Source organism: Prinia subflava, chromosome 5 (genome assembly GCF_021018805.1).
Source record: "Prinia subflava isolate CZ2003 ecotype Zambia chromosome 5, Cam_Psub_1.2, whole genome shotgun sequence".
Lineage (NCBI taxonomy): Eukaryota > Metazoa > Chordata > Aves > Passeriformes > Cisticolidae > Prinia > Prinia subflava.
Window position 1 is genome coordinate 55,498,529 of NC_086251.1, and position 13,276 is coordinate 55,511,804.

Consider the following 13,276-nt stretch of genomic DNA (forward strand, 5'->3'; position numbering starts at 1 on the left):
AAGTGGATGAAGTAGTTACAGAAAATATTTTTAAAGTGTTGGATGTTGACTGTAGTTGTTCTGGTTTGTCTCCAGTATCCTTGGTTAGTACTGAGCTGATAATCCAGCAACTTCTGTTATGTATTTGCTGAGTATTGTTCACTAATTTAATGGCTTTCTTGTGGTGTGGGCAGATAGTTCAGTGTAAATTTTAAATAATTTTGCCTACAGCGATTTTCAGTGGATAATGCTGAAATGTGTTTATTTTAACCCGAGCATTCTTTCTCCTGCCTTATCAGCTATCTTTATTCCTACACAGGCCTTATCACAGAGGTATTTATTTATAATCCTTTCTTTGCAGGCTTAATGCTCTCCACAGAAAGTGAGGCCGAATAACGTGCACATGCCGAGTACTGGAGGAGAGGCTGAAGGACATCCTGTTTTGTTTCAGCACTGTTGTTATTCTTTGGGGTGAAATGAAAAATTTGATTTTGTTTTGGAAACACTCATATTTCTGATGCAACTGAACTTCAGTAACCTTTTTTGCAGTACAGATTTCAACAATTTTTTTTTTTCTCTTGAACAAAGATGCAGAACTTGTCGGTGGTAGAAAGTCTTGCTAATACAGACGTATACTGTGAGCCTCCAAGAGACCTGGCAGCTGAGGCAGGTGGCGTGTCTCTCAATGAAAGTGGCTGTAACTGGAATGAAAGAACAAGTAATGAAGAAATTTTTAATCTTGAAGCAATGCAGCAAAGCCTCCCTGTCATGAACAGCAAAGGGAGAAGTTGTGAGGGGTTTTCTGAGAGCAGCTTTAGTTCCTCAGAACCCAGTGGGTCCTGGGGTGATTTTGAAGGCTTCAAGGAGCCCTTAGACAAATCAGAGAGATTCGGTCATAACCTTGAAGTTTTGGTGAAGTCAGCAAACCGTTGTGGAGCAGATCTGGACCCGAGCAGCAGAGGCTGCAGCGTTTCTGAGCCATCTCTGTGCCATGGGACACAGGCTGAGGGCTCCCTGAGTGAGGTACGTGTTCACAGCAAACCCACAACCAGAAATGGTTGTGTTACTGCTTTCTGCACCTCTGGGTTTGTATCTGTCTTCTCTGTAATGGGTAATGCTGCACAAGCAGAGAAATTGTCCGGCTACTTCGCAGCTACCTCAAGTGGAAGGAAAGCAACTTCTTTACAGTGTTTGACAAATACTTAAGCGGTACTGCTGGAGAGCTTTAAAGAATGTAATGCACTATTTTGCTTCTAGGCACTAGGAATAAGTAGGCACAGAGGCAAGCAAGCACGTAGGCACTGTGAACCTTGCCCTGAAGGACATGCACTGGAAAATTTAGACAAGAAAGAGCATAAGGAACAACAAATCGGGAAGGTGGGTGACAAAAACAGGACAGAAATTCAGTGAGCTGCCTGCAAACTTACTGAACTGAACTCACATACCATTGAGTTAGAAATTGGCAAAAACAATGTCTTTTGTTAGTCAGTATACTCCCTGAATATATCAACAGTTTTTCTGGAATTTTAGACTGATGGTGACACACAAGAAATGAATAGAAATAATATAATTACTTTTTTAGCATAGGATATAGCATTCACTCTTACAATGTTAGAGCTAAAATTCTGAGTAAATAATACAATGAATTTTCATCAGCACACAAGAAAAAAAGCTTTAGGTAAAGGGTTATATCTTATTGGGATAAATGTGCTTCCATGTGGCTCAAACGTGCAGCAGCAAAGGGAAGAAAAGTAACAAAAGGAAAGAAGGAACGTAGAAATACAGAGCAAAATCCCCTTGTTCTTATTAGTTTCATCCTAAATAACAACATTTGAAAAAAGAGAATGATCAGCTAAGACTTCTATGGGGTTAATTTACTTACTGTGTGTAGTCTGTTGGGTGAGTTTTAGTATGTGTAGGGAACTGAGACTTCTCTGGAGACAGGATTTCTTGCCCTTTGCCTAGGAATTTTACTTGTTGCACAAAGGAAAAGCACAAAGATGCAGGTGAGAAAAGCTGCCCACACTGATTGAGTGTAGATACACAAAATACCTGGTTATTGGTGTGCACAAACAGAGAATTCAGGTTTTTGTTATGCTGGAAATGGGGGACAAGAAGTCTTCTGTTGGAGAAAGAGAATGTAATGACTGAAGCTGAAATGGAATATAGCAGGTTGCTTGGTTTCTTTCCAAAAGGAATAGATCTTAATCTGACTGAAGCCTTTTCTTTATTTTGCATTTCTTACAGCCAGAAGGAAATGTCCAGTTCAAGTTAAATAAGTTAACCATGCTTAGAGTTTCAAGTTGTCTTTTCTAGTCTCAAGGTGAAGAGACAGCCACAGAGCTTCTGGAGATTCCTTGGAGTGTAGAATATATGTGTAGCTTGTCCTTTATCCCTGTGCTTTTTGTGTTGTTTGAGATCTTAAAATCTTTGGACTGGGACTCTGGCTTCTGTATGATCAATAGAAAAAAAGGCCAGGTGGATTGGAAGGGACCTCTAGAAATCATCTCAGGTCAGAGGTCTGACCTTCAGTATTTATTGCTTCAGTTAAATGACATAATTAGGATCAGAATCATGTGTTTTAAGATGGAAACAATCATTAATTTCCTTGCAGTACTTGCCTACATGGTTGAACACTCTGAGTATTTTTCATGTGCTCTTTAAACATTGGCCTTTGAGAGAGGGACTGGTGCTTGTGTTTAAGCCATGGGGTATTTTGATATAATAGGATATAGAGGATTTATTCAGAATGTGCTGATGTGAACTTTGTACAATGATTTTTTTTATAATTAGTACAAAGCCACGAGATAAATGGAAATATACCAAAACTTTTTTTCAGAAACAGTCACTGAAATAGACAGTAATAAAGGTAATAAAAAAAAATCTCTAAAAAACCTGGCTTCTCCTTGACTCCCATCCCACTTCAGTTTTGGTGCCTACCTGGAAGTTGTTTTTTTGGTTTTTTTTTCACAGAATTCTGCTTCTCAAGCATCCGTCAGGACCCTCCATGTTGTATCCCTTTTGAAATAATACTCAAATTGATTGAAAGTGTTGTGACATTTTGGGCAAGATTCAAAGGAAGTTACCCAGGAGTCTTTGAATGTCCCAGGAGTGAATCATCAGGACAGGATTTTAGCAAGGCCTTACTTCAGGAGGGAGCAGAATGGGGCACAAATTCTGTTCTTTAAGTGTGGTCAGACGTGCAGAAGCCTTCTGCTAGCTCTGTTGGTTTTGCCTACTTACCCTTAGATTAATCTGTACTCTCTCAGTATTCACCCCACTTGTCTGAGTTGAGTGTAATGAGACTGTGGAAATATTTCAGCTGTTTGAATTGCAATTAAATGAAACTATAAAAATAGGGAGTACCCATGCTTAGGGTTTTCAGACTAAATTGTTGATTGCTGGGCAAAACCCACAAATTGACTGGTTCCATTCTTGAGTTTGCTGCTCCTGCATTGCGGGCAGGATGGTGAAGTCAATTAATTTGCTTTTATTTGGAAAATTGTAGTAATTCCTTCCTTGAAGGAATAAAAAGATACAGCTTCAGAACTAGAAGGCATGCCTCTAGGATAGGATGTAAATTATGCAGGTTTTCTCTTGTAAATGTATTTCTTAGTTGTCAGATAACCCTTCCTACTGGTGGTTACTTCCACTACTCCTGTCTAGATCACTCCTGTGCCGTGGTCAGCCCTCCAAACCTCCTCCTCATCGCTGCTTGGGGAGGAACAAGGATCTAAATCTGCCTCTGACTTTTAACAATAGGCTGGAAAAGGTTTGGTGCAAACGCAGGGATATAGAAACATCCTCACCCCAGCTTTTTGCAGACTTGCACAGTGCAAGCATTTATTGGTAACTGTAGCATTTGGCAGGTGTGTTACATTTGAATTAGGAGTGCTTGTCTACTGAGTTAGCAAAACAAGCTTTCGACTTGATGAGCACATCAGATTTGACCGGGTCTGAATTAGGTGAGCAGAAGGAGGAGTAATAAGTGTTAAATATGCAAATCTATGGCTGAGAAGCTGGGAAGTTAAAGACTAAGTTTCATCAGAAACTGTGGGACTCTTGCTTCCTCTAATTCTTGGTACTCAGAGTATTCAAAACAAAAAAATATGATCTCAGTCCCTCTGCTATGAATATTAATATTAATATAAATTCTAAAAACAATAAGACAATCTCTAGAATTGTTGTAGACTTTGGACTAGGTCCTTCATGAACTGTGGGGATGGCCCATATGGTATATGTAATAAAAATCTCTTTTTTTCTAGGAAGACCACAGCTATGAGGAGATATTTAAATTGGCCTTTCCAGAAGTCTTTGTACCACAGTTCAGAGAGTGCATAAGAAGCTTAGAGCAAGTTCTTGATGCAAATAATGAAGATGTTTGGATTCCTGAACTTTTGAAGAATCAACTTTGGTAATGAGTTTAGATTAACAGTTAAAAAAAAAAAAAAAAAAAGAAAGAAAAAGTTCTTCATCAATTACACTGTTTGTTTCATAATTTAAAAATCAGTGGTACACTTAAAAACCTTTTTAATACTACGCTTTTCAGTGTATAGATCTTACCAGTTTTGTAACACATGGAAAAGGAAATGGATGGTGTTTTAGCCATTGGAAAACAATGAAGGGAATATATCAAAATTACAAATTCCTGCTTAGGGTTTTTCCTGCTGTTGGTGTGCCTTCTTATGACTAAGCCTCTGGAATGCCAGAACCCAACAGGCAGCCTGTTCTTCCTGTTTGCTTGTCCTTTCTTTACAGCACATCCCACTTATTTCTTCATCATTGGAGGCTGCTGCTTCTACTAACAACTTACTTGCCTCTTTTTTTTTTCCCCTCAGTTAGTAACTTCTTCTCATGTTTAACCAGATGTGCTACAGAATCTGTGATGCATCTGGCTTCTTTCCTGGGCAATGTTAATAGCAATTAGTATCATTTTCAAAGCGTTCTCTTGCAACAGCTGGAACACTTCTAGGTTTGTTACGTGTTTATTAAGGATCAGCAGCTTCAGAGCAGTATTGTAGTTACTGAACAGTGATGCAGTTATTTTTTCATAACTTGGAGGCTTTGTGTCTAGAAAGCAGTGTCAGACTTGAGAAATGTCCTAAGACTCAGAAGAAACATAGGCAAAACTTTTAACGTGGGTACCCTTTCAGCCAAGTTCCCTGCATATGTGTTATATCTTAATCAGCATCAAACTGGGGAAATATAATTGTAAAGGGGACTTCACTATTACAGCAGAGTGCCAGGTAAAAACAAAATTTCCTGATCTACTGTGGTGAGTAACTACTGTCAATGCCAAGTGCAAATCAAGTGAAGCCCCACTGAATTTTTATGTGTAAGAATCCAAAGCAGCACATGGAGGGAACTCTCTCCTCACTGTTTCAGCAGTGAGTGCCTTTGGCTTGTTTTGTAGGACAGGTGCTGCAGAGGTGAAGTGTGACCTATGGGATAGAGAAGGACTTGAGAGACAGACAAGGCAAAGTGCAGAACTAACAGGGCTGAACTCTGCCCACATTTCACAGAAGGAGCTGAATGCTGTGAGCTGTTGGCATGTACCAGTCCCTGAAATGTGCTTCTAATGCCCCTCTTATCTGAGGAGCACAAACACACACTTATGCTGACTTACTGCTTCCACTAATGGTCATGCCAGCTCATTAGTACACTGGCTGGTAGTTTGGACAAATGTAAAAAGAGTTTTAAGGCAAGTTGCTTGTTAGATCAAGGTTAGTATACAGCTGTATGTAGTGACAATAATGTTGCATATCTGCACTGGAAACCTCAGCTCAAAACCTCAAACTGTGTTTTGTTTCCTAGCGTGGATTCTGGAAATGTATGGAGAGCACTCAGAGACTTTGATAATACCCCCAGCTTAAGACATCCCTGGAGTAAATCTCATTGCCAAGAAAACCTCTTGAGCATTCTCGGAATAGATGCAAATCAAAAGGTAATTGAACAAGGGTTTTCCATTCTGCCAGCATAAACACTGGGTTGGGAATCTGATCTTCTGTAAGCTGTACATGCAGATGCATGAGGGACTGGATCTGGGTGAGTCACAAGGGATTTTTTTAACAGGGAACTTTTAAAGACAACGGCTTAGTGTTTTCTCATCTTCACATGTAAGTAACTAAGAAATTGTGCAGGATCACACTTCGATTGTCTTTACATTGAAGTCTGCCCAACACAGTTCCCTGTTATTAGGTGGTGCACTCAGCTTTGGTGGAGATGGAGAAGTAGCTTTCAGATGGTGGAGATGGAGAACCAGCTCCCTGGTGTGTGTGCAGTAGGATTGTTTACATTTTTTGCTCAGAGTGTGAGAAAACTGCCTCTAATATCTTTCTGTTAAATGAAAATCAGATCTGAATCAGAGAGGCTGTTACAGTAGTTACTGGATGTTTTTACTGTGAAGAAACTGAAAGTGTGTTCAGTTTCCCCTTTCCTCACATTATTCCTGTCTGCTTTTGTGAGGCTTGAGGGAGAGCATGTTTTAAATTGGATTGAAACCAAACCAGCAGTGTTGAAAGATCTCAAATAGAAATGTCTCTATTTGGCAATCTCTTGTTTTGAGAAGATACAGGTGTCAGGGATATTTTAGAATTCAGTTATTTAGCTGGGATTAATTAGTCACATGTCATTTTCAGAAGTAACTATTTCAATTGATCATTTAAATGCTGAAGCCCTGGGTTGGCAAGGTAATGATTTTATGGGCATATTTGACTTTTCATGCAAGTTACATACAAACAGAGGGACGGTGCTGAAGGTAGAAACCTATTTTGCACTTGAAAAAGTCACTTTATAAAACTAATTTAACAGAGAAAGAATCTCTCTAACATAGCTAAACTCCCATTCTGTTCCTTTCTTGACCCCCAGCATTAAATCAATGCCCAGGCAGCTTAAATTTCCATCATTATTTCTTATCAGTTACTGGAAAACTGTATTGCTTTTAACAATACTGATTAAGACACACTTCTTAGCTTTGGTGCTAGTTAAGGCTAATTCTAATTGGAAATGGCTTTTTCATTAATTGAAGTCACAGACTCATGTGTGTAGGTGATGCCTTGAGGGGCTACCTGGAACAGAGGCTAGACAGAGTTAGAGAATAAAGTAGGTATTTATTAAAAGGCCTTCAAAGGATACACCTTGGGCAGTGCAGAGCCTGGCAGAGGTTACACCCGAGATGGATGATGGTCACCAGTTTTCTCAGACAGATATAAGTTTGTTCTATTTGCATTTCAGAGGTTAATTGTCCAACTATAGCTTCAGGTAATGAAGTCACATTCACCCAGTTTGCTTCTCTCCCTGACTTACTTTTGTTTATATTTTTCAGGCCTGAGGCTGTGTTGATGACCTTGGTTCTCAGGCCTAAAATGATTGTTTAGTCTGACCAAAATGTGAAGAAAGCTAACTAGCATTCTATACAGAGTTCAGAGTTACACACTAATGTAGTACAGAATCTGCAAAATATAAAAACTAAAACTTAGGGCATCGTTCATAGAACTGGCTGTGGTATAAAATTGTTTTAATGCAGAGGGGGACACATGATAAAATACAGCTTCAGAAAGTAAAATTTAGTGGGTGCTATTTGAGGGGAACTTCTCTTTAGGTTGTATGTATTGAAATCAGATAGAAATGCATAAATCAATTAACAAATAAAATGTAAATTATGTTTTTTTAGGATGTTTCAGAGAACCAGACTGATATTTTTGAGGATTCAAATGTCAAAGATAATGAGGACTTTAGATTTGATGGATTCAGTGTTAATGACTGCAAAGCATTGATCCAGACCAAGGTAAGGATTGTTCTGGAAGTGAGCACTTCAGAGAACCATGGTGCATTTAGCATGTTCCTCTCTGCTGTCCCAGCACCTGTTCTCATGTAATGGTTTTGTCCTGGTATAACTTTTGGATGTGGAGTTGATTTTTTGCTCTTTGGAATCTCTCTGACAGCTTCAGAAAAGATACCTTGGTGCTTGTTTGTTTCTTGTTACAGCAATGCCAGTTGAAAGGAAAATTGTGTTGTCCTCCATTGCTGTAAAACACCTGAGTCACCTCAGTCTGTTTTTTAGCAAGGTATTTTGGAGACACTCTTAACCTAAGGTCCCTTCCTCAGCAGAGAATAAAATTGAGCATCTGTTGTCACTATGGAGACAGATAGTTTGAGACACTTTCATTGCTCTGCTTTATTCTATTTACTGCCTTGGACAGTGAAGGTGTATAACTGTTCTGGAACCTTGTACTTAAGAGATGACAGGCTGCAGAATTCAGAAATAAAACTTACAAGGACTGTCCAGCTTATTCCTCCATAATTCAATTCTGCTTTCTTCAGTGAGTACGTGAAGGGGGGATCACAGTGGCTGAATCACACTGGAAACGTGTAAAACACAGGAACAGGGTTTAGACAAAGGAGAAGTGGTTTGAGGTAGACAGAGAAGGAATAAAAGAAAAAAGAATTGTGGTACAAAGTTAAGTAAAATTAATTTATTTTAATTTTTTACAATGTTTTTCTGGGATAGCCTCATAAGGGAAAGAACAAACTCTGCAGCTTTGTGTCTCAAAGAAAAATCAGTTTAAAAACATGTGTTGCTATATCTAATTTAAAGTAAGTCAAATAATACAGTGGGATGTTTTCTATTTATCTTCATATTTATGTGTTTTTTCTCTAAAAAATTTTTAAAAAATTAAAAAAAAATTTTAATGAAAATTTATAAAAATTAGGTTGGCATATGCAAAGTCATTAACCTCCTGTAGGATGGAAAAAATTAACTAAGTTTTTATTTTTCACTCAGCTTTCTGTGTCACCAGACTCCAGACATGGTCGTCTTTTCACCTGTAACCTCTTTCTGAAGACTTCATCATCAGATGAAAACACACAGTGTATAACAATCCCAAGGAAGAAGCAGATTTTTGCTACACACAACCTAAAAATGAAATTTTTTAGTAGTGATGTTTGTTGAACTAAATACAATTTTTAGCTTTTTTTCTCCTTTTTTTTTTTTTTAACTGAATGCAGTTTACCTTTATTTTGTTACTGACTTGGTACTATAGACTACAGACATTCTTTAGGAAAGTGACATATTTCTGTATATGATGGACCTATGGCCACGTTATTAGAGGATATTTCTCCTGTTTAGTTGTCAAATTTTGTAATTTGGCTCTGCTAAGTTTTGCTGCAGAGTTGTGTCTCTTACAGGAAATGCTGCAGCTGCAGCCACACTTCAAGATAACTCTGGTGGACCCTCCTGAACTACTGACCTTTGAGGCCTTAATGCCTCTTCAGTCAAAACCCTTCTTTCCTGCCAAAATCTACACGAGTCTCAGGTGTGTTGTGCTGTGCCTTGTGGCCATCTCTCCTCATACTTGCTCCAGTTTGGATCAGCTGAGATCTTTGTTGCTTTGCCACTGCTGGGTGTAATGAGAAGAGCCTTCTTCATTGGGGGACTTTCAGTGGGGTTTAGCAGAATAAAAGTGTTTTAATTTCTGTCTGGTGAAGCCTGCTGTGGTGATGGGGGTGGAGGCAGCAAAATGCTTCGTTCTGGCATTGGTTTGTGGCTGAAATAAATCACCTTGTTGAAGCTGATTGTCACAGGACGTGTTGGGTTCATTCACACTTACACCTGCTTGTAAAAGCTCAGCAGTGTTGCAGTTCAGGACTCGCATAATGGTGTAAATTCCTGCCCTTTTAAAATTTAATGGGAACTATCAACTGTTGCCCATCATCCTGCATGCTTGAGTGCCACAGGGGATGTACTTCACTGTCATTCAGAAGAATCTGTGTTGGTTCCCTGCCAACTGCAACAGCTTTATTTATTCATTGGCAGTAACTTTTACACTTTTACACAAGTTACTGATCTCTCTGCTGCTCTGGCCATTCTGAATATGAAAATTTTATATGGCTTTTTGTTTAAAAGAGTTGCTAAGCATGGGAACTGATATTTTATGTGCTGAAAGCAAGGAACAAAGCTGGGTGTTCAAAAACTAATTCAGTTAATTATTTAATGATGAGCCTGTTCTGTTCTTAGAATTAAGAATACTATAAAGCAGTGGCAGAGTTCAATCCTTAATCTAGTAAACTGTTCAGCAGTGACATTAAAATTGCTGTAATAACTTCAGTAATGCTTATGATACCTCAGTGCTATTAGCATGGGATGAACTCTGTCCTGCTTACTCGGTAGATGGAACAGATCATTTTGAAAAATGCTCTTTTAAAGTGGCTCTGCAGCTTCCCTGGCCCTGGAGCGAGTCCTGCAATGCTGAACTGGAAACTCCATCTGGATACAAGAGCAGGGTTAACTTTTTCAGTTAACCCTAGATTTGAATTAATTTTCAGTTTCCCTTATACTCTTTCAGAGCTCTTAAACATGTATTAAATAGATTGTAGTCATAAGCTCACAGAATGTTAAATTGCCAGTAAATGGTGAATGAATAGTTGAGGCTGGTAATAAACATTATTAAAATCAATTATAAGATGAAAATCCTATTTTTATGCTTTCAGACAAGCAGGGATCTGCAGAGGGGCTTGAGGGGGCAACTTGTAACATTCACTGATGCATCAGAGCCCTCTATTCCTCTGGGCTTTCAAATTTGCCTTTGCTTTTGTGAGCATTAGATGAATGTATAAAAAATTGCTTGGCACTGTTACTCTGGGAGAAGGATGAAAACGTCATCTTTCCCTCCTATTAGCAGATTTTACAGCCCTGTCCAAGGTACAGAATGGAAAGAGAAAAGGGTTCAGCCCTTGTGATTCAGCAGGGAAGGAAACTGCTGGCGTTCCAAAGGTGATGGGCTCCGCCTTCCAGGTCTTTCTCTTTTGGACAGATGCTTTGGCCACCTGAACCCTCACTGCCTGTGAGCACTGGCTGCACAAAACAACTGAGGGACCTTGTAACTCCCATTTCCAATCTGAGATGAACAAATTCACCATTCCAAGGGAACAGACTAATTTTTGAATGGCAAAGCAATTCAGCTTCAAGGTTGGGGAGTTCTGGCAAGCCCCCAGCCCCCAACAGGATTTGGACACGACCGGCACATTTGGGGGTACCCACAGAGACAGAACTGGACTCTCTCATATGACAAAAGATCAGGGAGACAAATCCAGGTATAGCCAACCATTTTTAGGCACATTTCATGGTAAAAACGTCGCCTGGCCTTCTGTGGTTATGCTGGGAAACGAGGGGTGCCGGAAGCGCCTGTGACGTGCTCGGCACACGCCGTGACCGTGGCTTTCCTTGAGTCATTTCCTCGTTCCTGCTGTCCCTGGCAGCCAGCCCAGGGTGCCAGCACACGCTGTGTCCCCACAGGCAGCACTCTGTGCTCTGCCAGGGGAGTGCAGAGGAGATACCACTTTGTACCTCAGCAGGTTTGAGGCAATGAGTTTCACTGTTTCTTGTCTTAGTTACGAGCCCTCAGCTGTGAAATCCTGAGTTCTGACAGACTAAACGTGTCACTGTACTCTGTGTTTGCGGAAAGCAAATACCACAGGCTTCTGACATTTGCTTAGGGTTTTGAAAAGGTGAAAACAAGAGCAAGAGAGGAGTTCTGGACAGCAGAGTTAGACAGGAATGCCTCTTTCTTCTGCTGGGATTAGAGGGAAAATGTACCCATAGAAAAAAGTTTTACAAAGTTCCAATCAGCAGTGTAATTACTGAAATGCTTCCTTTGTGGAAGGAATGCTGTAAACATTCCTTTGCAAAAAAAAAACCCCTCAAACTAACTTCGTTGTGAAAGACTGAAAATTTTTCAATGCATATTCTAAAATGTGGAATTTGATTAATTATTGTAATTTTAAAAAGAGTCAAGAAAAAGAAGGATGATTTCTAACCATACTATAAGCCCACCATTGGTTGCATATGCAGAAAATGGAGTGAAAAACAAATAAAAGAAATCTTGTAAAGGTGTAAGGTTTTATCAAAATGCAAGGTCATTGCAGGATTTAAAAGCAACCTGAGTTTTTTAATGATGAAGATCAGCTTTAATTGTTTTAAAAATGAGATTTCCCTGGAGTACTCCTACTCCAGTTAAGACAACGGAGGGAATTTGGCTAAAACTGAGCTACCTTCACATTAATTGTTAACTCCCAAATTTCCACGTGGATACAAGTTTAACTTTCCAGATCCACTCTGGAAGATTCAAGAGAAAAAGTTTCTGCTCCTTCTACTGAAATATGTCTGAGAACCTCCTAAAATTGTCTCCCACAGCCCAGCCAGCCTGGCTTAGAGCTCTGCTGGGTGGAGTAAGCAAGCCCTGATGAGGGAAAAATGTATGGAATGAAGTTGCAACATTTTTCTCTTTTTTCAATCAAGGCGAGATGCCTGTGAACGCTGGGCAAATTCCAAAATGCCAAAAATCCTCCAGCTTCCCCAAACATCTGCTTTATTAACACACACTTCTACAGACACACTTCTGCATCTTCAGAGCTTAATGCCTCACTTCTAACATTGAGTTTGAACAGCACAAAATTACTTTTGCTGCTAATTTGTAACTCATTTTCTTCACAGAACTAATGGATAAGTTATTTAATTTTGTGTATTTTACTGTTGCTTGTGCTGGAAAATTAAGTCTTTTAAAGTGTCACTTCCAGCACAGAGGTTACAGAGCTGGACAGAGCACTCTGGGTACACCCAGCCCTCCCCAGGCAGCTGTTTGAAGCAGCACTGCACTGAGCTGTGCTGCTCTGAATGCTTTCAAGTTCAGATCTTTCAGCGTGGTTAAAATCGATGCAAGTGTATGAAAACCTGCACCACCTTTAAACAGTCTCAGCTTGCTCTGAAAGCTTCAAAAATGTTTTCTTTAAATGCTGAACTGCAGCACACCCTTGAAAGGCAGCGTTTTCTGCTGCCATGGGCATCCAGAGCTGCAGCATCCATAGCAGCTTCCTCGGGAATGAGTCAGTCCAGGAGCTGATGGCACGGCGGTCACAGCACCGGATTTCTGTGCACTTCCTTCCAGACCTGTGCTTTTACACTGTGGTCAGCACACAGAGCCATGACAAAGGGAGGAGGAAGTCTGTAAGCAGCAGGCAGTGCAGTCTCATCAGTGAAAGTTGCTGGAGAGTGCTCTGTTATGCCTCAATCTGTATGCTATGAACATTTGTTCCCTTAAAATGGAGGGAACTTGATGTAGTTCTTAAAACGGCACATAAAGAGATTCGTCTCTATTTAAACACGTAAAAAAGAGGGGAAATGGCGATTCTGCTTCAATTTAAACCTTGAAAGTCCATTGCAGAAGGGTCAGGATCTCCCTTTAGAGGGCTACAACAGGAAGAGGATGGAAACCTCCAAACCTGAAGCTGCTGGTTTGCTTTG

The 13,276-nt window shown here is 39.9% G+C and overlaps 1 protein-coding gene across 4 annotated transcripts in view; it reads left to right on the plus strand.

Annotated features, from left to right (window-relative positions):
* The window catches only part of CLBA1 (clathrin binding box of aftiphilin containing 1), a 30,901-nt gene extending 21,448 nt beyond the window's left edge, over window positions 1–9,453 (plus strand). For 2 of the 4 annotated variants that reach the window (XM_063399494.1, XM_063399492.1), the window contains exons 2-7: window positions 341–1,002; window positions 1,237–1,356; window positions 4,245–4,393; window positions 5,794–5,923; window positions 7,652–7,765; window positions 8,762–9,453. In XM_063399494.1, coding sequence (XP_063255564.1) covers window positions 568–1,002; window positions 1,237–1,356; window positions 4,245–4,393; window positions 5,794–5,923; window positions 7,652–7,765; window positions 8,762–8,929 — 1,116 coding nt within the window. In that variant the 5' untranslated portion in view covers window positions 341–567 and the 3' untranslated portion in view covers window positions 8,930–9,453. The remainder of the gene's footprint in view (window positions 1–340; window positions 1,003–1,236; window positions 1,357–4,244; window positions 4,394–5,793; window positions 5,924–7,651; window positions 7,766–8,761) is intronic. The other 2 variants (XM_063399493.1, XM_063399495.1) reach the window with 2 other exon arrangements.
* The last annotated feature ends 3,823 nt before the right edge of the window (window positions 9,454–13,276 follow it).